At 55.9% G+C, this 19,838-nt stretch overlaps 1 protein-coding gene and 1 long non-coding RNA gene across 5 annotated transcripts; one reads left to right on the top strand and one right to left on the bottom strand.

Annotated features, from left to right (window-relative positions):
* Window positions 1-837: 837 nt before the first annotated feature.
* On the bottom strand, window positions 838-18,722 carry LOC122209143. Of its 2 annotated transcripts, none has more exons than XR_006197466.1 (4): window positions 18,645-18,722; window positions 10,719-10,855; window positions 6,364-6,483; window positions 838-3,299 (listed from the first exon to the last, which is right to left on the bottom strand). It is a non-coding gene; the product is annotated as an uncharacterized LOC122209143 (long non-coding RNA). The 2 variants fall into 2 exon arrangements; XR_006197465.1 differs by lacking the exon at window positions 18,645-18,722 and adding an exon at window positions 13,044-14,247.
* On the top strand, window positions 6,524-19,470 carry SMPD3 (sphingomyelin phosphodiesterase 3). 3 transcript variants are annotated; one of them, XM_042920837.1, is made up of 8 exons: window positions 6,524-6,618; window positions 8,055-9,587; window positions 14,424-14,499; window positions 14,643-14,798; window positions 16,323-16,412; window positions 16,687-16,750; window positions 18,677-18,839; window positions 19,102-19,470. In XM_042920837.1, exons 2-8 carry the CDS (start codon window positions 8,274-8,276, stop codon window positions 19,201-19,203), a joined length of 1,965 nt encoding a protein of 654 aa, XP_042776771.1. In that variant the 5' UTR covers window positions 6,524-6,618; window positions 8,055-8,273; the 3' UTR covers window positions 19,204-19,470. The 3 variants fall into 3 exon arrangements, with proteins under 3 accessions (XP_042776771.1, XP_042776773.1, XP_042776772.1); XM_042920839.1 differs by having other exon boundaries at window positions 6,528-6,627; XM_042920838.1 differs by having other exon boundaries at window positions 6,544-6,934.
* The last annotated feature ends 368 nt before the right edge of the window (window positions 19,471-19,838 follow it).

Here is a 19,838-nt window from a genome sequence, read left to right as displayed (position 1 = left end):
ATCATGGAGGAAGCACTCACCCCCAGCTTCCCCATGCCCTGGGCTCAGGTATAGACTTAGGTGCCAACCGCCACCTAGCCTTCTCCTTAATGGCCCCCTTTCTGGTCACCAATAGATGATTCTAGAAAGGCAGAAAGTAGAGGGTGGGGTGCCAGATCTTCAAACTTAGCCCCATTCTGTGATGAAGCACATGGTCTCAGGGCAGCTGCCCCATGGCACTGTTGTAGCACAAGGTCTTGAACCCAGAAGTGTTGCTATTTTAAATATTAGATGGATTTGGCCACCTCTGGCACATATACATCCAACGTGGCTAGAGATTTGCTTTCCAGTCATGCAGGAATCAGCTTCATCTGGGCTTTCTGAGCTCTGACATGGAAATGCCAAGGCTGACTGACTGAAGGGGTGCCACGGAGCTGCTTGCAGCCTGTTCCTATTCTCAGAAACCACGTGATACATTAATAGCTCCCTTGGAAAGTGTCTTTTTGAAAATTTTATGGCCCCTTGGCCTGTACCTGCACAGGTTTCTGCAGAAGCCTGTGACTTGGGCTTGCACAGGCAGCCCCCACCAGACCGTCCTGCCAGGAGAATGAGGCCCCCATGCCCCCTGCACCATCCTCACCCCTTGTTTGGGATAGCAGGGCACCCTGTTGTCAAGCAGCCAACCACACAAGGAGGAAACTGTGAGGGCTCCGGCTGTATCTTGAGGGCCTTTGCAGCAAGAAAATTAACAGTAGTAGCAGTAACAAAAATATTACTAGAGATGTGGCAGGCACTGTGCTAAGTCTTCATACATCATTTCCAACTACCCTGAGCTAGTTATGTTATTATAGATGCCTAACAGATATGGAAATCACAGCTCAGAGTCAGTGGCCTGGCACCCGACTTTGTGCTTGCAACATCTGCACTGCTGTCTCCTGAGGGATGCTCAAACCATAGCGGCACAAACCCCAGGCACCAGTTCCTGCAGGGCCTTCCAGAACTCAGGAGAAAGTCCCCCACCCCCATCCTTTGCCCAGTGGGCAGGCCATGAGGTGCCACAGAAGTGTACCCAGGAGACAAACTGATTAAGAATTGAGTTTTAGAAAGATCAGGTCGCTGGTATATATTAGATAGGATCTCTTTGATGGCAAGCGACAGAAACGCAACTTTGACTAGAGCAAAGGAAATGGTAATTTGGTAACTCACTCATTAGAAAGTCTGGGGTGGTGTTGTCTTCAGGCCCAGGGAAACTGGAGCTCAAAATGTCACCAGGACTCCCCTTCCAGCCCTAAGGTCTATTTACCTTTGAATTAGATTTGTTCTCAAGGAAGGCTCCAGAAGCTTCAGGCTCTTAGTGCCTCCACCTCAGAGAAAATGCAGGCCTCTTTCCTGAGAGGTCCAGTAAGAGCACCCATGAGAGCGTGGGTCGTATGACCATTCACCTTGCGATCAGGGGGCTGTGGTGCCGGTTGACTTAGTGTGGCTCACTGCTCTCCCCTCGGATTGGAGGGGGACAGACAAAAGCAGGTCTGCCACCCTCAGAGAGGTGGAGCAGGCTCGGACTTGGGTCTGTGCTGGTGCCAGAGACTCCATCAGGTGCTCTCAGGCTGCTGGGGCGGGGGGGGCCCGATGTGCAAACAGACATGTGCCTGGTTAGCGGGCCAGCTGGGGGTGTGTAGGGAAGAGAGGGTATAGGCAGGATGGGGAAGTCAGGGAGAGCTTCAGAAAGAAGGGGGCAGGTACTCTGGATCTAGAAGGGTGAATGGGCATTTACCTGACACACCATGTCACTGGGAGTCGCTGCTATGGCACACGTGTTAATGCCAGACCCCATTTCTGTGGATTTCAGGGATTAGCCTGGATTTGTCTGACCCGCATCACTTTTAAAGGCATCCTCTTCAGTCTTTCTTTCTGTCCTCCCAATGACGAATTGACTCCAAGTTTCAGCAGATCAGAGCTCATGTTGCTATGCCAACCCTTGTGCGGCTGGCATCCAGGCAGAAATGGGCCGGCCCGATCTCGGCGCCACCGGCGGATGCAGGCACATTTGAGTAATTGGATTGGAGGGATCCTCTCGGTCTTTCCTGCAGAAACCTGGGGCTTGGCCCAATGCCTGTTTAGACATGAGCCTGTGGACACAGAGAGGATAGGAGGAGGTCCCTCTGCCCCAGGATTCCCAGCCCAGCTGCTGGGAAGACAGGGCTCAGCAGGCATACAGACCAGAGCAAAGGGCTATGAAGGAGGGACAGGTCCCAACCTACACCCAGCCTGGGGCAACTCCCAACCCTCATCAACTTCCCCCAAAGTTCCCCAAAGCTCAGAGATCCCTCAAGACAGTTCAGGCTTCCTTGAAGGGGCCAGGGCTGGCCTTGGCCAGCAGGACTGGTCTGGCTTGCTTACTTTCCTGCTGCAGGAAAAATTCAAGTCCAAAGTCAACCTTCATCTGGGACCCTCTGAGCCCCAGTGCAGCAGGCCTTGTGTACCAGCATGCCTGCCAGGTCCATTTCCCAGGGAAGTGGGAAGTGGGGTGGCTACCCTGGTGCCAGTGCCACCTGGTGCCTGTAGCAGAGGTCCCGCCCACTGCAGCTTCCCCGGGGCAGCTGCTGGGAACCTCCCCCCAATCTTCAACACCAAACAGGACAGGCCTGGCCAGGCCCTATTCCTGCAGATGCCCTCCCCAAGGGATAGCAGATCAGCTGGTCCCCGACATCTCAGGGAGGTGTATGGGGGAGCAGCTTTGGCTTAGCTCGGCCTCTGAGCAGTCCAAGTCTTCCCTTCCTGTGCTGAGGCATCTGCAGGTCAGGTCACCACAGATACCAGTAACCCACAGGACCCTGATGTAGAGCTTCTCTCTGTCAATGTCCTGTGCCTGCCCAGGAGTGGCCAGCCTGTGACCACCTCTTTCTCTCCCATCTGGACTCCAAACCTCCCCAGGCAACTTCCCCTCCTTGCTGGATCAGCCTGCAAACCTCTCTGCTCCCTCCGTCTGCCCTGGTTCTGCAGCCCAGTCTCCTTGTCACAATTAGGCCCCATCCAGTCCTCACTGTAGGGAGAGGAACACGTTTGTGAAGGCCAGCAGCTGCAGCCTAAACAGTGCAGATGGGTCTCTGAGGATCTGAAAGCATCACAGGTCAGTCAGGAGCTTAGAGGATCAGGATCGGGGGCAGGGGGTGCGGCTCAGGCTGCCCCCAGCACAGTGCACGGAACCAGCTTGTACCATCTTCAAAATCCACTGAATCCACAGGTCAGGCTGAGCAGCCAGGACACACAGGAGCCAGCTTCAGGGGAGGCAGCTCCCTCCTGACCTGGTCAGGGAGGTCCTACAAGGAAGAGGAGGGAAGGTAGGGAAGGATTAATCCTCATGATTAGCCCTGGAAGGCAGATATTGCTACCACTATGCCATAGATAACGAGACAGGATCAGCGAGCCTGACCCTCCAACCCAAGCTGAGTGTTGAGCAGGGCAGTTGGAAGTGAGGGGGCAAGTCTGAGGTCTCCATTTGTAGGACAGAGGTTGACTCCCAAGAGCCCTCCCTTGGGGCACTGGGTAGCCCCCCACAGTGACCCCAGAGCTCAGGAGTGACCATGAGGAACTGAGGGTATCTGGGACTCAAGCCCAGCTCTGGAGACCATGGTATGGGGGCAGGGGAGGGGGCATCCTGAGCAATCCTGGAATCCACTCACCAGGGCTTATAAAAGGGAGAAACCCAGGAGTGATTGTTGCTTTAAATAGGAACCTGAAAGAGCAATCCAGCATGTGGGGTTGAGTGGCTATAGTTCAGCACATGTGGCCTTTGAGGAACCTGTCACCCTGATCAGAGATGCCCATGGTAGACTTTGCTTGGCAAGATGCCAGTTCTAGAACAGGGAAGCAGAGAACTGGGGCATGGAGGTGACGAAGGCATGCCTCACTGGGAGACTGAGCCTGGGCTGGGCCACCCACAAGGTCCTGCCCCGCCAGGGGGTGTGGGCAAGACAAAGGGCCCAGGGATACAGGCTGGGTGCCCTGCTGCATCCCCCTCAGCACCCACACCCTCAAAAGCTTCTAGGGCTCTCTGAGAAGTTCCCAGCCTCTGGCATTTAACTTCTACTCCCCTCTTTCATGGGGAAAGCGTAGATCAAACTAATTAATGTGTTGTTGTTTGTTTGCCCTCCTTTCATTTCACTGAGACAAAATAATTAACCACACAGCTCTAGAAACTGGCTTCATCCGTGGCAATTCCTTTTGTGTCAACTGCTTCAGCAGCTTCCGTGCATAGATGTAGGGACTGCATGCAGGAGCGGGTGGCTGGGCAGCACCTGGGGGCTCCTTATGTCCAGGGCACTGAGGGACAGGAGGCAGGGGAGGGGCCCCAGATGGGGGACCCAGTGGCCATGAAGAGCTAGGATGCTCGGATCTGCCACATCTTAGAGGAACACCGTGGTGGCCCTTGGGCTGCCAGCCACCTCAAACCCACTGATGCCTGCATTGAGACCAACAACATTCTTGGGACCAACCTGGGGGAACCAGAAAGATCAGGCCTGGCCGCTCACTGCTGCTGCAGGCAGGGCTGGGAAGGAACTTGCCCAGAAGGGTTCCTGTGGCTACAGCAGAAGTGAGGTGGACACAGGGCAGCTGGAGAGGGAGCCAGTCCCCACTGATAGTGCGGTCACAGCTGATGGCAGGTCCCTACCCTGCCTGGTCAGTGTTAGGGATGGGCCACATGGGAGAGCAGAAGGTTTGGGAATTTCTCTCAGGAACCCTTTGACGAAGTGGGGCTGCATCTACCTCTGAGGTGCTAGGGACCCTTCCAGGGTGGGGCTGGATAAGGAAAGAGGGGCAGAAGCACAGAGGGCCCCTAGACAGAGACTGGGAGATTGGACTTTCTCCTCCAAGGCCACGGGACTGCCAAAGGGAGGATCTAGTCAGATTGTTTAGGAAGCTCCTTCGACCACTATGCACATTGTGGCCTGAGACGGAGGATGGTGACAGGGTGCGGTAGTGCTCAGGTAAGGGTGGTGTCGGCTGGGCTGGTGACCTCAGGCCACAGAGAAGAGGAAGAAAGAGCTAAGGAGATTTGGGAGTGGGCCTGCTCCATGCATTTGGGGGTGACATCTGAGTGTCCCCAGCAGTCCGGCCTAGACCCCTACCCCCACCACCTTGGTGCCAAATGCAGTGGCTGCTGGAGACTTGGGAGACCCCATTCCACCTTCCCCACCTGTAGGGACAGGACCTGCCACCTCCTCTAGGTCCAGTTGGTGCAGGCGGCTCTGTGGCCTCCCCTACAGCTTTCACTGCAGCCAGTCTGAAGATGGCCGCACCGTGCATTGCTGTGTGCTGCACACTGTGCTGAAGGCAGCCAAGCCCACAGGCTCAAAGGGAGCCAGTGGGCTGTTGCCCCAGCTTCGGGTTAAATTCAAATGAAATTTTTGGGATTTTAAAGAAACAACAGGCGAGTCTGTCAGATAGCAGGTATGGGAGAACTCTGGACAGCCACCAATCTAAGTACTAAGCCACAAGCTCTGGGCCACAGAGATGACACAACTCTCCTGGGGGTTAAAGATCGTGTGCACAGAGGGTCAGCAAGCCTGCCACAAATCCTCCAGTTTCAGCCACTGTCATAAAATTGGTTTCAGGGTCTCAGCCCAGGAGCTTGGCGTAAGTTAAGGACCTCTGAATCAGCAAACCCCAAAGGAAAGGCCATCGGGGTTAGGACACCCCACATACAGAGCCTGGCCCTTGGAGACCAGGGCTCAGGCTGGGTGTGGAGGAAGTGGTGAAGGCCACTGTCTGTTCTGGAGCTTCAGGGCAGGATATCAGGGTCTCCTCCTATCCTCTCTGAAACAGGTTCCCCTTCCCTGCCCCATGAAGAAGGGGAAAGGGACACAGTGGCTGGCCCTCTGGCCTCACCAACATCCTTGACAGTGAACTTCATTGCCCACATCTGAGTGAGAGGCCTTGCTACTTCAGCACCAGACAAAGCCCCATGATCCCAATGCCCACAAGCGGAGGGCGTGCCTTTCCCAGATTAAACCAAGTTGCAGCACAGAGCTGTCTGCAAAGGAGCTGTTTCCCATGGCTCCTGGCCAAACAGCTGTGGTCTGAGTAGACACACCTGCTTCTACAAATTGTAACCTTCCGGCGTTTGCTTCAAAACGATTTCCTCTGAAGAAAGTAAAATCCTCATGAAATAGATTCTCCAGAACGAGACACAGACATCAGCTTAGATTCGTCTTTAGACATTAAGCTCTGGTCTGGGACAAGCACCTCGTCCCCGTTAACTCAGCCCTGGAGATGTGGTTACAGGAGTGCACTTGGGTGACAGGTACACAGCAGAAACTCGGCACCCCGTCCACCCTGCACCTCAGGCCTGGAGGCAGAGCAGATTGACCTCCACTCACCCACCCATTTCTTGAGCTCCTGCTGGTGCAGCTCCAGGACCCACCACGCCCTCAAGGCAGCCCCTTCTTTCAGGAAGCTCCCAGTCTGCTGGGGAGGTGGCCGTGTCCCATGAGCATTTATGACCTAGAAACGCAGAGACCAGGTCATGAATGAGGGGAACAGGAGCCCCCAGTGGACGTACTTAAGCTACCTGGCAAGAGGGGGCAAAAGGGCCTCTCTGAGGAGGTGATTTCTGAGCTGAGTCTTAGAAGAAAGGGGGTGAGTCAGGTGAGGGGCAGGGCATGGGCAGGAAACCACATCCTACTGAGTGGGAGATGGGGCTGCAGACACGGAGGCCTGGCTAGAAGACAAGACGCCCAATAAGGGCCAAGCGAGGCTCCAACTTTCAGAGGGTTTGAGGTATCTGAGGGATGGTCGGATCAGACAATGAGTCACCCCAGCCACTGTGGCCTAATGGATAGGAGGCCAAAAAAGTGGGCGAAGCTGCGATGCAGTCGTGGACCAGCACAAGGGCTCCAGGAGAGCTTGGGGAGGATGTGCGGACTGAGGGAAGGCAGGACCCAGGTGACACCAGGTACTGGCTGAGGTGACCAGGGAGGCAGCAGGAAGACAGGCTGTGAGGCCAGGATGGATGGAACATGGGCACAGACCCGCTGGTGCCAGGGCAGAAGCTGGACTGGGTCAGTGAGACAGTGAGCGGGAAATGAACTCCCTGACAGAGCTGGTAATAAAGACTCTGGATTTGCTTATACCAGCTTCACCACAGAATGATCACCAACAGGTCCCCGGAGGCTGGGCAAACACTCCAGACTCTGGTCTTTATTGATTCTACATTCAGCATGATGATTGCACCTGGCAGTCTCTCCTAGGCAGGACCCCAGGGCCTGTTCTGAGGTTCATGCACTGGCTGGGACAGGGACCTGGGATGGACTCATTTCTGCAGCTGTGGGCCTCAGCTGGGCCCTGGGGTTGCATCTCAGGCTTAGGGGAGAAGCTTGGGCCAGATCCTTGCAGCCCCAGGACACTTCTCCGAAAGTCACAGGGACCATCATTCTAGAAGTTGTTTAGGCCGGGGCAGCGCCTGGGTCCTGGTCAGAAAGGGATTTCTGCTGGGGGTCACCAGGGGTGGGAGCGCAAGAATGGTCTGTCTGATGCTGTAGGCGGGGGCCAAGTGAGAGCCTGGGTGTGGGGATGGCCCTCCTCTCAGGGTTCTGCCAGCCACACTGCCCTCTGCCCCAGGACTCTCTGGCCCCTTTCTCTGCAGTTTGCTCCCTCTCTGTTGGGACCTGAAGGACACTCCGTGACAAGCAGATGTGTTTGAGGCTCCTCTGAATCAGGGTCACCTCTCACTCATTCCAAGCACACCCCTGGCTCCTGATGGGCTTCTGGCTGCTCCAGGCTAGTGTCAGGTCCAGCCATCCTCTGGGATCCCCAGCCTGCCTCCCAAGTGCCTATTAAGCTGGGCCCCTCCAAAATCCTGGGTCAGTTTTCAAGCAGTTACAAGATCAAGATGGTCAGCTAAAGGTGGTCATGTCACCAAGCTGTTTGCTCCAAGAAAACCAAACACACACAGGCAAACAGAATGCTCCTGCTCATGTTGGAGGAAGGGGACAGGGTGAAGGGAGACAGTGGCCCCTGCTTTCGACCTGCTTCCCTAAGGGTGAATAAAAGCGCCCTTCCTTTCTGTCTTGCAGGTTCTCCAGCAGGCCTTGGTGGCCCAGCATGGCCCACTGAGGTGAACCATGACCAGTTGGCCAACACTCGCCACTGACCACTCAGAGACGCATCTCACCAGGAGGTGACCCCTCCTCCAAGGGACCCCCGCCCCCCGCTCACCCACCCCTCCCAGGAAAGTGCCCGCGCTGCCACAGACACCATGTAGTAGGGCCGGCTGCGGCGCCCAGTGAGCTGCGATGGTTTTGTACACGGCCCCCTTTCCCAATAGCTGTCTGTCCGCCCTGCACGCCGTGTCCTGGGCCCTCATCTTCCCATGCTACTGGCTGCTGGACCGGCTCGTGGCCTCCTTCATACCCATTGCCTGCCAGAAGCGCCAGCGGGCAGATGACCCGTGCTACCTCCAGCTGCTTTGCACCGTGCTCTTCGCGCCCGTCTACCTGGCCCTCCTGGTCGCCTCGCTGCCCTTCGCCTTTGTTGGGTTCCTCCTCTGGTCCCCACTGCAGTCTGCCCGCCGACCCTACATCTACTCCCGGCTGGAGGACAAGGGCCCGGCCGGTGGGGCGGCCCTGCTCAGTGAATGGAAGGGTACAGGTCCTGGCAAAAGCTTCTGCTTCGCCACTGCCAACCTCTGCCTCCTCCCTGACTCGCTGGCCAGGCTCAACAATGTTTTTAACACCCAAGCACGAGCCAAAGAGATCGGGCAGAGAATCCGCAATGGGGCCAGCCGGCCTCAGATCAAAATCTACATCGATTCGCCCACCAACACCTCCATCAGCGCGGCCAGCTTTAGCAGCCTGGTGTCACCGCAGGGCAGTGATGGCGTGGCCCGGGCTGTCCCTGGGAGCATTAAGAGGACGGCCTCTGTGGAATACAAGGGTGACAGCGGGCATCACTCCAGTGACGAGGCTGCCAACGGCCCGGCTTCCGGGGACCCGGCCGAAGGCGGTAGCCTTGAGGACGCCTGCATTGTGCGCATCGGAGGCGAGGACGGGGGCCGGCCCCCTGAAGCTGATGACTCTGCCTCTGGGGGCCAGGCCAGGAATGGGGCCAGTGGGGGCTCGCGGGGCCAGACGCCCAACCACAGTCAGCGGGATGGGGACTCGGGGAGCCTGGGCAGCCCCTCGGCCTCCAGGGAGTCCCTGGTGAAGGCGCGGGACGTCGGCAGCGGGGAGCCAGGCACCACCAACAGCAAGCTCCCCTACAAGGCCTCCGGGGTGAAGAAGGCTGCAGCGCGCAAGAGGCGCCACCCGGACGAGGCCTTTGACCACGAGGTCTCCGCTTTCTTCCCCGCCAACCTGGACTTCCTGTGCCTGCAGGAGGTGTTTGACAAGCGGGCAGCCGCCAAGTTGAAAGCCCAGCTGCACGGCTACTTCGAGTACATTCTGTACGACGTCGGGGTCTACGGCTGCCAAGGCTGCTGCAGCTTCAAGTGTCTCAACAGCGGCCTCTTCTTTGCCAGCCGCTACCCCATCATGGACGTGGCCTATCACTGTTACCCCAACGGGCGCGGCTCCGATGGCCTGGCCTCAAAAGGAGCGCTGTTTCTCAAGGTAGGAGGCTGTGGCTCTGCAGAGTGGCCACACATCAGCCCGTCACAGAGCCACCGGAGGAGGTGGGCTGCAGCCGGGGGTTCCTCCTGGGGGCTGGGGGTAGGCGAGGCCTTTCGTGGAGCCGAACGGGTGGGCGCCCAGCTCAGGGACAAGGAGAATAAGGATGCAGGGACAAGGGCCAAAGGTCCAGGCACAGACAGACCTGACTGGGTCCTCTTGGGCAAGCTCCTCAGATCTCTGAGCCCTCTCCCCATCTGTAAAGTGGGGGCGACCTAGTGCCCAGTCATAGGGTGGGGAGTGAGCTTGAGGCCTGAGGGGTCTTGTGGGTTGGTGGTGAAGGTGGCTGGCAGCGATGGCAGTGATAAAGGGAAGAAGGGGGAGGCAGGGGCCCCTTTCCATTAAGGGGCAAATGCCTGCTCGCTTAGGCCTGCAGCCTCACTGGCCCGGTGCACCCTCCCTCCTGGCTGTCACACAGCTGCCATGCCAGGCACCCTGCCCACCAGCCCAAGGCTTCGCTTCCATAGTCACTAATTAAAGTGAATCATAATTATTTCTGCTAATTTGGATGCAATTGGAGGAGTTTTTAGACCATGGTAATTTGGTCATTACCCCTTATCTTCTACTGAGCCTGACACACTCTGAGTGCTGACTTTTTGTTCCCTATGCAAAAGACACTGTTGGTGTTTCCAGACTTTTCAGAAGGAACATTAGGCCAGTTGATACAGCACAGGACCCAGGCCCCACTCCAGTGGTTCTTGTGTGGCTCTTCAGGCCCAGACATGGGGGTCCTTGACTCTCCATTCACAGAGAAAATTGAATGAACTCCTTTTACCACCCCATTTTGGCATGTGGTTCATCAGTGTTCTGTTCCTTGGATATATTTTTGTCTCAGCAGCCGGAGTGACTTTTTGGGGAAGGAGGGGAAATGTTGTCAAGCTCTCAGGAGGAGAGCATACCCTCTCCCTCCCACCCCCTACCACAGATGGTTCAGAGGCTAGGGACCCCCTTGGTGCTGCCCCCCAGCCCACACACCCTCATCTCCCTCCTTGGTATTGCACCCTGACCAACACGCCCACCAGGGTCACAACAGTCTCCTTAGGACAGTCCGTCTGCTACGGGCTTTCCTCTTACCTCTCTGGCCGTTCCTTCCAGACTCTTGGTCACCTGCCCAGCCTTTAAGTGCTCCCTCTGCTCCTTAGCCTAAAACTGGTCTGCAGATATGTTTGACTTGGTCCACACCATTAAAAAGTTTCCTGTGTTGGCCAGCACTGAAAAATCAAGATTATTCCAATAAAACCCAGTTTGCAACTTCTCTCTCACCTCACAGATCTGGCAGCACCTGGCAGGGCCTGCTGCCTTCCTCCCAGCTCTCAGCCTGAGTGAGGGTTGGCAGCCCCCACAGCAGGGTGACCCCACTTGGCTAGACCTCTTCATTTCCAAGTGGACACTATGGCCAGCCCCACGCACCTACCCCTGGGAAGTCAGTCCACAGACTCCATTTCCATATTTGCTGAGGGCTCTCAGGCTTGTCCCAGCCCAGATCTCTCCCCAGAGCCCCCAACTCTGTGTCCGGCTGCCCCCTAGACACAGTCTCTTTCACTTATCATATGCCCATCTCCATCGGCCAGGTTCCACCATCCCCACCTTTACTCTTCCCTATGACCTGAGCCCATCCAGGCTCTTAATTTCACTTCCATTTCCTAATTTCCATTAGGAGTCCATCCAGACTTCTAGTTTCACTTTCTAAATACATCGGGGTCCATCCCACATCCTCAGCTGCACCTCCAAGGCCCAGGCCACCATTCCTCTGCTTTTCCTTTCCCTTCCAATCCCATCCTCCTCCTGTCCCAGTTCTGACTCCTGGTGCCTACTTCCTGCTGCCTCGGGGAGAAGCCCATCTCATAGCGGGGCCCTTCCACCTGCCCTGGCCTCTGCTCCAGCACCCCACACCCCCAGGGTCCTCCACGAATGGCTCCTCTTGTCCTGGTCCCACCCTGGGTTGGTCACACCACCTGTGTGGCACTTTCCTCAGCGCAGCCCGCACAAGCCGTATTTCCCGCCATAGGCCCCTCAGCCTTTGTCCCCAGCTGTCTTACTGTCTCTCTAGTGAGACAGAAATGAAAGCCGGCCGACTGAGCTCCCTATGTGGCAGACCCAGCTGTCTGTTGATGAGAGCAGACCTGTTTCTCCAGCCTGGAGGTTTCAGGAGACAGGCCATCCCCCAAGGGGCCAGGGGCTAGAAAGATAGCAGCCATGGCTGTGGCCTTGGCTGCAGGTGGAAGCCAGTGCTCCCTCTATCTGTATCCCCTTCCCCCCCCCCCCCATTTACTCTGTGGCACGGCTATGCCTGAGGAAAGTGTGCTTTCCTGCTGCTGTCACACCCTGAAAAGGGACTAGAATCGCTGTTGCCCCCCTTGCGGGAGAGCCTGATTCTGGGCACCTTCTCTATTGACAGTCTTTGCCCACCAGGACTAACAGACACAATCTCTTGGTGTGATTATTTGTTTTTGCAAGAGAAACACAAGCCTCTGCAACTCCTGAGGACTCACACTGGAATCAATCAATCCAAGCACGTAGTAAAGTGGCTATTGGCAGCTCACGGGCTGATGGAGAGCGGGAGGGGCTGGAAGAGGCTGAGGGAGGGGCAGCCATAGCCTCGCTGCTGTGTCTTCCCTCCCTCGGGGGCCAGTCTCCTCAGGGGAGGGCTTCCCCGGTCCCTGCCCCACGTTTCAGCACAGGCAAGTGACACCAAGTGCAGAGTGAGTAATGGGTTGGCACACTAAGACCATCAAATGGGTGAAAAGCCTGCCAAGTCACCAGGAGTTGAGAAAGCAGCAGAGAGTAGGGTGAAGAGCTGGGCGCAGGGCAGCAAACATCTGACAAGAACTTGCCTCCCCCATCTGAGCCTCATGACCCCCAAGCCAATTCTGGTATAATTTTACTTTAACCTTCGTAATTGTTGTGAAGCCCTAGGGGGGCAGTGTCCAGGAAGCACTAAACACTAGTGCTCACAGCATAGTATTATTATTATTATTATTATTATTATTATTATTATTATTATTGAGGGGGAACAGTCACTGCCTGGGGAACACAGGGGGCAAGCGCGCCATCGTGTGGCCTTTGGAGGCACTGTGGTTTTAAAACTGTGTTGTGTTTTTGCAACACAGTGCATCAGTGGTATGTGATTTCCCAAGACATTCCAGGGTGGTGGTACTAAAGGCTGAGGTTTGGGTCTGGAATGTGGGCAAGAAGTGAATGGTGGACATAGGAGTTTATAAACAGCCCCAAATTCAGGCTGTACAGCCCATTATCAAGTAACCAGATGTTCATCCCCCCCACAAGAGCTGGGAAAGGAGAGATGTGCATCCATCCAGGCTGGGAAAGGAGATGAAGAGCTGTAGGAAGCTAAGGATGCTTAATGATGTGAAAACCCATATGGAGGAGAATAATGCCAACCTGACTTTGGCAGCGAAAAGAAAGATGGAAGCCTGCCCAGGATCTCTGAGTGGAGGGCCTGTGATGTGGCGGTGGTTGCAGCCGTGAGTCCAAGCCTCTCTTAGCTGGAGGATGGGCAAGGTCATGTTCAGGCAGATGTTTGCCTCGTAGCCAAGAATAGGCCTCTATGGTCACCTTCCCTGGAGAGTTCCCAGGGTCCAGGATCTCTTCTTCATACAAAACCAATTCTGGAATGGATTAAAGAAGTTTGGGAAATACTGCTGAGGCCTAGGTGGGAGGAGAGTCCAGAAAGAAAGAGGAGGAACCAACCAGAGGCCTCTGGGGAAAGGCACCCACAGATGACCCAAGGGAGCTTGCCTGGAGGGGGAAGGGGTAATCTCCTATTGCAGCCTCCTGCCACTTGCCATGGACAGAGGGCCTGGGAGAGCAGCTGGCTGGGCAGCCACCCCTTCCTTACCTCCACAGCCACAGCCCTGACAAGGGTTCAGGCTTGTATCAGTGTCACCACTGGGGGCTGTTTCGGGTTGTCTGTGATGTCATTATGCCAGCCTGTAGAGAAAGCCCACCAGGGACATCTGCACTTGGGCAGGGAGTCACGGAGGAGCCCCTGGCCCCACTTCACCCCCTGGGGACTCTATCTCCAGTGAAGGAGGTGAGCAGGAGGGAAGGACTAGGTCTGGGGAGAGTGCAGCATGAAGGCCTGGAGAGGCCCCTGTGGAAGAAGGAGGGCTGGGCTCTGGATAGAGGCTATGGGACACCTGGGGCAAACCCATGTCACAGGTGTCATAGAGACATAGCCCATACTTGTCATGCCAGATCAGGGGACCAACAGAAACCACTGCCAAAAAGCAGATAAAGTGGCTTCTCATGAAGTCACAGGGGCAGAGAGAGACTGGGGAGAGTGGAGGGCAGGGTCCACTCACATTGAAGGGATGGGTGGGAGGCTCTGCCTGCTAGGCTGCATCCCAGAGGGGAGACCAGCTTGGATTTTGGAGGGATGGGCTCCAGGGCAGTGGGATCAGGGGAAAGAGCCAACAGACAGGAGTGGACAAGGAAATGAGGGGCTGGCACATGAGGGTCATCCATGTGGACACTCTGGTCACCAGGAGATGGTGGGGGTTCAGGGAGGGAATCAGCAGTGATTTCTGCATTTTCCTTCCTGTAAAGCCTTGCATGAATTGCTAGTGGCACTCATCATGCCACAGGCTGGTATTTCTTTAAACATCTGCCTCCTACCCTGGACGAGAAGTTCCTATAAGCATGACATGTGCTGTTCCTATCTGGGCCCAGGTCTAGCAGGAGCTGACAGAGATGGGCTCATACTTAGAGCAGTCATGACTCGTAGGCTTCGTCATCAACACCTCGCCTCCTCCCCAACAGGTGCAGGTGGGAAGCACACCTCAGGACCAAAGAATCGTCGGGTACATCTCCTGCACACACCTGCATGCCCTGCCAGGTAGGGTCTGGTGGCCCCTGCTTTCCAGGGCGGGGGGGTGGGGGGGGGGCAATCTGCCCGCCATGGGCTGGGATTGGTGCCGGGGCGTGGCTGGGGTCTTAACTGCAGCTCTGCCATCTGGTGTCTATGGCTCTGCCCCACAGAGGACAGTGCCATCCGTTGTGAGCAGCTGGACCTGCTTCAGGACTGGCTGGCTGATTTCCGAAAATCTACCTCCTCGTCCAGCACAGCCAACCCCGAGGAGCTGGTGGCGTTTGATGTCGTCTGTGGAGATTTTAACTTTGACAACTGCTCCTCTGGTGAGGTGGTGGTCCTCCCCAGTTGGGTGGGCTACTGGGGAAGGCATGGGCTCCAGTCACACTGGAAAGGATTGGGCTCCACAGCTTGAAGAACTTCCTGCTGCTTGTGAGCATGTGGGTGGGATATTAGCAAGACTCTGATTTCTGTGACCCCTAGAAATCCTAAAATGAGAAGAGCCCACGCTCTGCCTAGAAAGCTGAGAGGCCTCCTTGCTGGAGACAAAGAGATGCCCTAAAAATGAACTTCTGATGGAGAAGCTTGGGGCTTCTGAAACTCAGACTGTGGGCAAGCTAGCTAACACTACCCACCAAGTCGTTACTCGTCTCCTGCTTTGCACCAGGCACAATTCTAACAGCTGTTTGTGGGCCGGCTGTTTCATTTAAATCTCATAATGACCCAAAGAGTGAGCACAGTATTAATTTACAGGGTGTGAAAGAGGAAGCTGAGACCCAGATAGGCTGAGTAATTAGTCCCAGGTCACACAGCCAGGAAGTGGTTGAACTGGGATTTGAACCCTGGCAACTATATCTTTACCCCTTCGGCTAAAAGACTAAAAATTCATCATGGGTAAACTTTTAAATAATTGACTTAAATAACTGATCTGGTGATCACGCTGATCTCAGTTTACTCCTGGGAGTTTATGCAGCTCTGAGCTTCCCTTTGCCCAAGAAGCTGATGTGAGGAACCGCCACCCCCCCCCCCCCCAACCCGCCCGCCACTGGCTCCTGGGCTCCTTCCACACCAGCCCCAGCCCAACTACAGATGAGTGAGTGACATGGGGTCTGTGAGCTGAGGCTTAGCCCTCAGTGAAGGCTGGAGACCTAAAGGTCCTACCTGGAGCACAGGGTGGTGCCCTCACTTGGTGGCAACTCTAGGGTGGGTGGGGAGACCAGTGCCTACCGTGGAACATACAGCCCCTCGATGGTAGCCCTGTGGTCCCCTCAAAGACACATTCCTGATACCAGCTCCAAATGCTAGGTGCTCCTGGGATCCTCCTGAGTCAGGGTGGGGATGTGGTACACACAGGAAGAGGCTGTCAGAGAGGGTCTCACCCAGTCAGGCCCCACTGGTGCCTGTCCTTCCTCCCAAGGGGTCTCAGAATGGCCCTCTGGCTCCATGAGTTGGCAAGACAAACTGGAATTCAGGGCAGATCACCTCTCTCTCCTAAGTCCTATATGGTCACTCTTGATTCAACCTGGTCACCCAAGTCTGTGAAGGGCAGGGGTCCCTTCCAGGACAGCATGAGCCAGCCCCCACAGGTTTTGCCACCAGATCTGGGAAGACCTCAAGATCACTGTCCCCTGGAGGCCAAGTGGGACCATGACCAGTGTCCTCAGAAGGATAGCTCACTCCCACCCCCGCTGGGGGTGGGGGGGGCATTCTCAAGGACACAGAAAACCAGTGACAAAGGAGACCCCACCCAGAGGCAGTTACCTGAGTTACTGACTAGAACCTAAGGCAGGCAGCCCTCCAGGACAGACACCCTGAGCCCCACAGCATTCCCTTTCTCCCTTCACGCACAGATGACAAGCTGGAGCAGCAGCACTCCCTGTTTACACACTACAAGGACCCCTGCCGCCTGGGGCCTGGAGAGGAGAAGTCCTGGGCCATCGGTGAGCTGGGGCTGGGCACAGGGTTGGGGGCCCTGAGGGGGAATGGCGGAGGGGCACTGCAAGGCCTGAGCCCACCCTGCTGAGACCTGACACTGAACAAAGGCTGGGCTCCCCACAGGCTTCCCAGAGACATTTCAGGACCTATCCCCAAGACCACTCTGCAAGGGGCAGGGGTAGAAGCCCTCACCCATGCCTCCTGCCCCCCCAGAGGCAGCCCTCCTAGAGGCTGGCTGGGCCCTGTTCACAGTGACCACTCTTGCCTCCTTGTTCCTAGGTACCATGCTGGACACAGACAACCTCTACGATGAGGACGTGTGCACCCCTGACAACCTGCAGAAGTAAGCAGCCAGCACCCATGTCACTGCAGTTGTGCAGGGGTGGATGGATCCCAGGGCTGGGATGAACACTGAGCACTGACTCTGGTGTGGAGAGATGGGCTGTGCAGGGCAGACTAGAGAACGCAGTTCCATGGGAAGGAAGCCTGTGAAAGCCTCAAAGACTAAAGCTGGGGTTGGGCGGAGACCAGGCCACCTTCATGCCCCAGGGACTGGCCTGACTGAGGAGAAGCCTTCAACCAGGAGGAGGCTCTAGAGGTGGCACTTCCTACATCAGCACCAGAGTCCGGGCTCATTTTACAAGAGCTTGGCCAGCCCTGAGCCATAGCCTGCTTCGAGGCCCTTCTGGGCACAGGGAGAGGGACAGAATCTCTCAGGGTGAGGCCAAGGGCTGCTGAGACCCCTGCAGAAGAGCCATGGAGTGGCGTCCATTGCAGGGAGCCCGGCAGCTAGTAGCCACCAATCAGGCAAATAAAAACGCAAGCGGAGCTAACACTAAGTAGACATTTTCAAAGCAGAAACAGTTCCACTGCAGCCAAGCTTCATACTTGAACCTGATGAGAATTCCATACAGGGCCGATATGAGAGGCCAGCAGCAGAACCAATTTGTAACTCACAGCCCGAGACTGCACAAAGCCATGGCAGTGGCTCCTCACAGCTAATTTAAGCCAATTAATTAGATTATAGACTAAATTTGAAACATCATCCTATGCCGAGAAAATTATCTTTTTATGAGATGATGATTAAAAAATGACTATCAGTAACTCTTAGATCATTGATGCTGGAATTAATTACCAAAGGCCAAGGACGGTAATGGATTATATTTCTGAGATGTAGTGATGCTCTGCATGTCATTAGTGTATTTATCTCAGGGCTGATAAAGGCCTTGTAGAAACCCACATTTGCTGGCTGTGCCTGTCCAGGCACCCCTTCCATTTGTTCAATGTCCATTGGCCTCTGCAAGTCTCCCGTGAAGGCTGTCCCCAACCAGTGCTCAGGCTCCAAAGGAAACCTGGCAGGAAGGGAACGGCAGACAGGAAGTCAAAAGGCCTGGATTCAGAGTGTTAACACCCAACCTGAGTCCCTTGCACATCCTGTAGAGAACCCTCACCCACATTTAAGTACCCACATCAGTTTTCTTCCTGTAAGAAATGTTATGGCAACCACATCCCACATTTTTTTTTAACGTAATTTCTACACCCAACGTGGGGCTCAAGCTTATGACTTCAAGAGTCACATGCTTTTCCTACTGAGCCAGACAGGTGCCCCCAAAATTGTTCCTTTCTTGGCATTCCTGGTCCCCCAAATGTCCTGGGGCCCACAGCAATCAATCATCCTTGTGTCAGAGGAAAGCTCAGGGGTTTGGTGGCACAGCTGCTCAGAGAGAAACCAACACAAGAGTCCAGGCCCAGGATAGGGCCTGGGTGCTCTCCTGGCTCCCCCACCCCTGCTGACTTGAAACAACGGTCACGGAGGGTGGGGGTGGGTGGTTCTGAGGACCTATAGGAGAGAAGGGTCCCTGAGGTTCACTGCAAAGACCCTTTCCCACCCCACCCCCACCCCCTGCCACTGGCTCTAAGCAAAGCCCTGTGTGCAGAGGGGGTGAGCACTTCTGTTCCCAACTCGGTACCACAGGCTCTGGGCAGTACTATGTCCAAACTTCAGCGACAGCCAAGCCCAAGGTGGACATGGACAGACTCTGGAGTGGCATGGCTCAGTCAGGAACTCACAGGGTCAGACTGGGTTTCCCTCCACCTTAGTCCCCTTTTTTTGGGTCCCCCGGGGAAAATAGATCTTAAACACAGGGTTTGGTCTGACCTGCATCTCTCCCACTTAGGGACTAGAACATGGTTCCACACTCAGGATCTGGGGTCTGGAGAATGGGGCAAGGGCTCACCTTGCTTCCTGTCCTTCCTGTCTGTCGAGCAGGGTCTTGGAGACCGAGGAAGGCCGCAGGGAGTACCTGGCTTTCCCCACCAGCAAGAGCCCCGGGGCAGGCCAGAAGGGACGCAAGGACCTGCTGAAGGGCAACGGCAGACGCATCGACTACATGCTGTACGCAGAGGAGGGGCTGTGCCCGGACTGGAAGGCTGTGAGTCGAGTGGGCCAAGCAATGCCTACAGATAGGGGATCCTGTGCCCTGTACCCCTCAGCAGCACTGAGCTCTTCTCTGAAAACGAGATCTGTCAGTCTCAGAGTCCTTGGGGCCCATGGGATGCTCCCATTCCTCTGCCTCCAGGAAGATCCTGGCTAGACCCAGCCCCCACCTCTGCACAGAAGCCCCACCCCTGCCCTCCAGGCCCCTCCTGTGTAGGATGCCCTCTGGATCTAATAGGACTGCTTCTTTCCAACAGGAGGTGGAAGAATTCAGTTTTATCACCCAGCTGTCTGGCCTGACCGACCATCTCCCAGTGGCCATGCGGCTAATGGTGTCTGCAGGGGAGGAGGAGGCATAGACCAGCCACGTCATTCAGAGCAGTGGGGCCTTGCCAACCCTTTGAGCCGCAGCACCTCTCTGGCCATGTCCCCTCCAGCGAGCACCAGCGGTGCTGGGGGAGGAGGGCAGAGACCTGGGGGGAGACTTGGTTAGTCCCAGGTGAGCTGGAACCAGCGCTGCCCTGCACCTCTGGGCACTCACTGTGGACAGAAGGGTCAGGCTGGTCTTGGGAGCCACAGCTGCCCAACAGTGCCATTCTTTCAAAACATGATTTTCTACAAATCTACAGCACAACCTAGTTTGTAACCCGGGGGTTAGTATGAGAACCGGGTTTCTGTACTCTTTGTATCTCTTCTCAAGCTTCGTCCAGGGTTCATTATTTTTGTCTGCTGCCATGTTGTCTCGCATGCCTGCACCCTCGCATGCACGCTGCCCGCATGTCATGTGCCACACCGTAGCCACACAGACCCCTCACTCGGGCCTCACCCAAGGCCAAACTCCAAACACAATCAGAACCAGCCAAAGAAGCATTCCTGGGCATAGGGCCGCCAGCTCCCGCCTCCAGGCCGGATGGCTAATGAGCAGGGACCATGAGGGCCGTGTCCAGTTACCAGCAAGCCCGGGCTCTTCCCAGGGTCTTGCATTCAAGGGCGA

This window comes from Panthera leo, chromosome E2 (genome assembly GCF_018350215.1).
Source record: "Panthera leo isolate Ple1 chromosome E2, P.leo_Ple1_pat1.1, whole genome shotgun sequence".
Classification (NCBI taxonomy): Eukaryota; Metazoa; Chordata; class Mammalia; order Carnivora; family Felidae; genus Panthera; species Panthera leo.
Note: the sequence above shows the minus strand (reverse complement) of the source record. Positions and strands in the feature narration are given on the sequence as shown.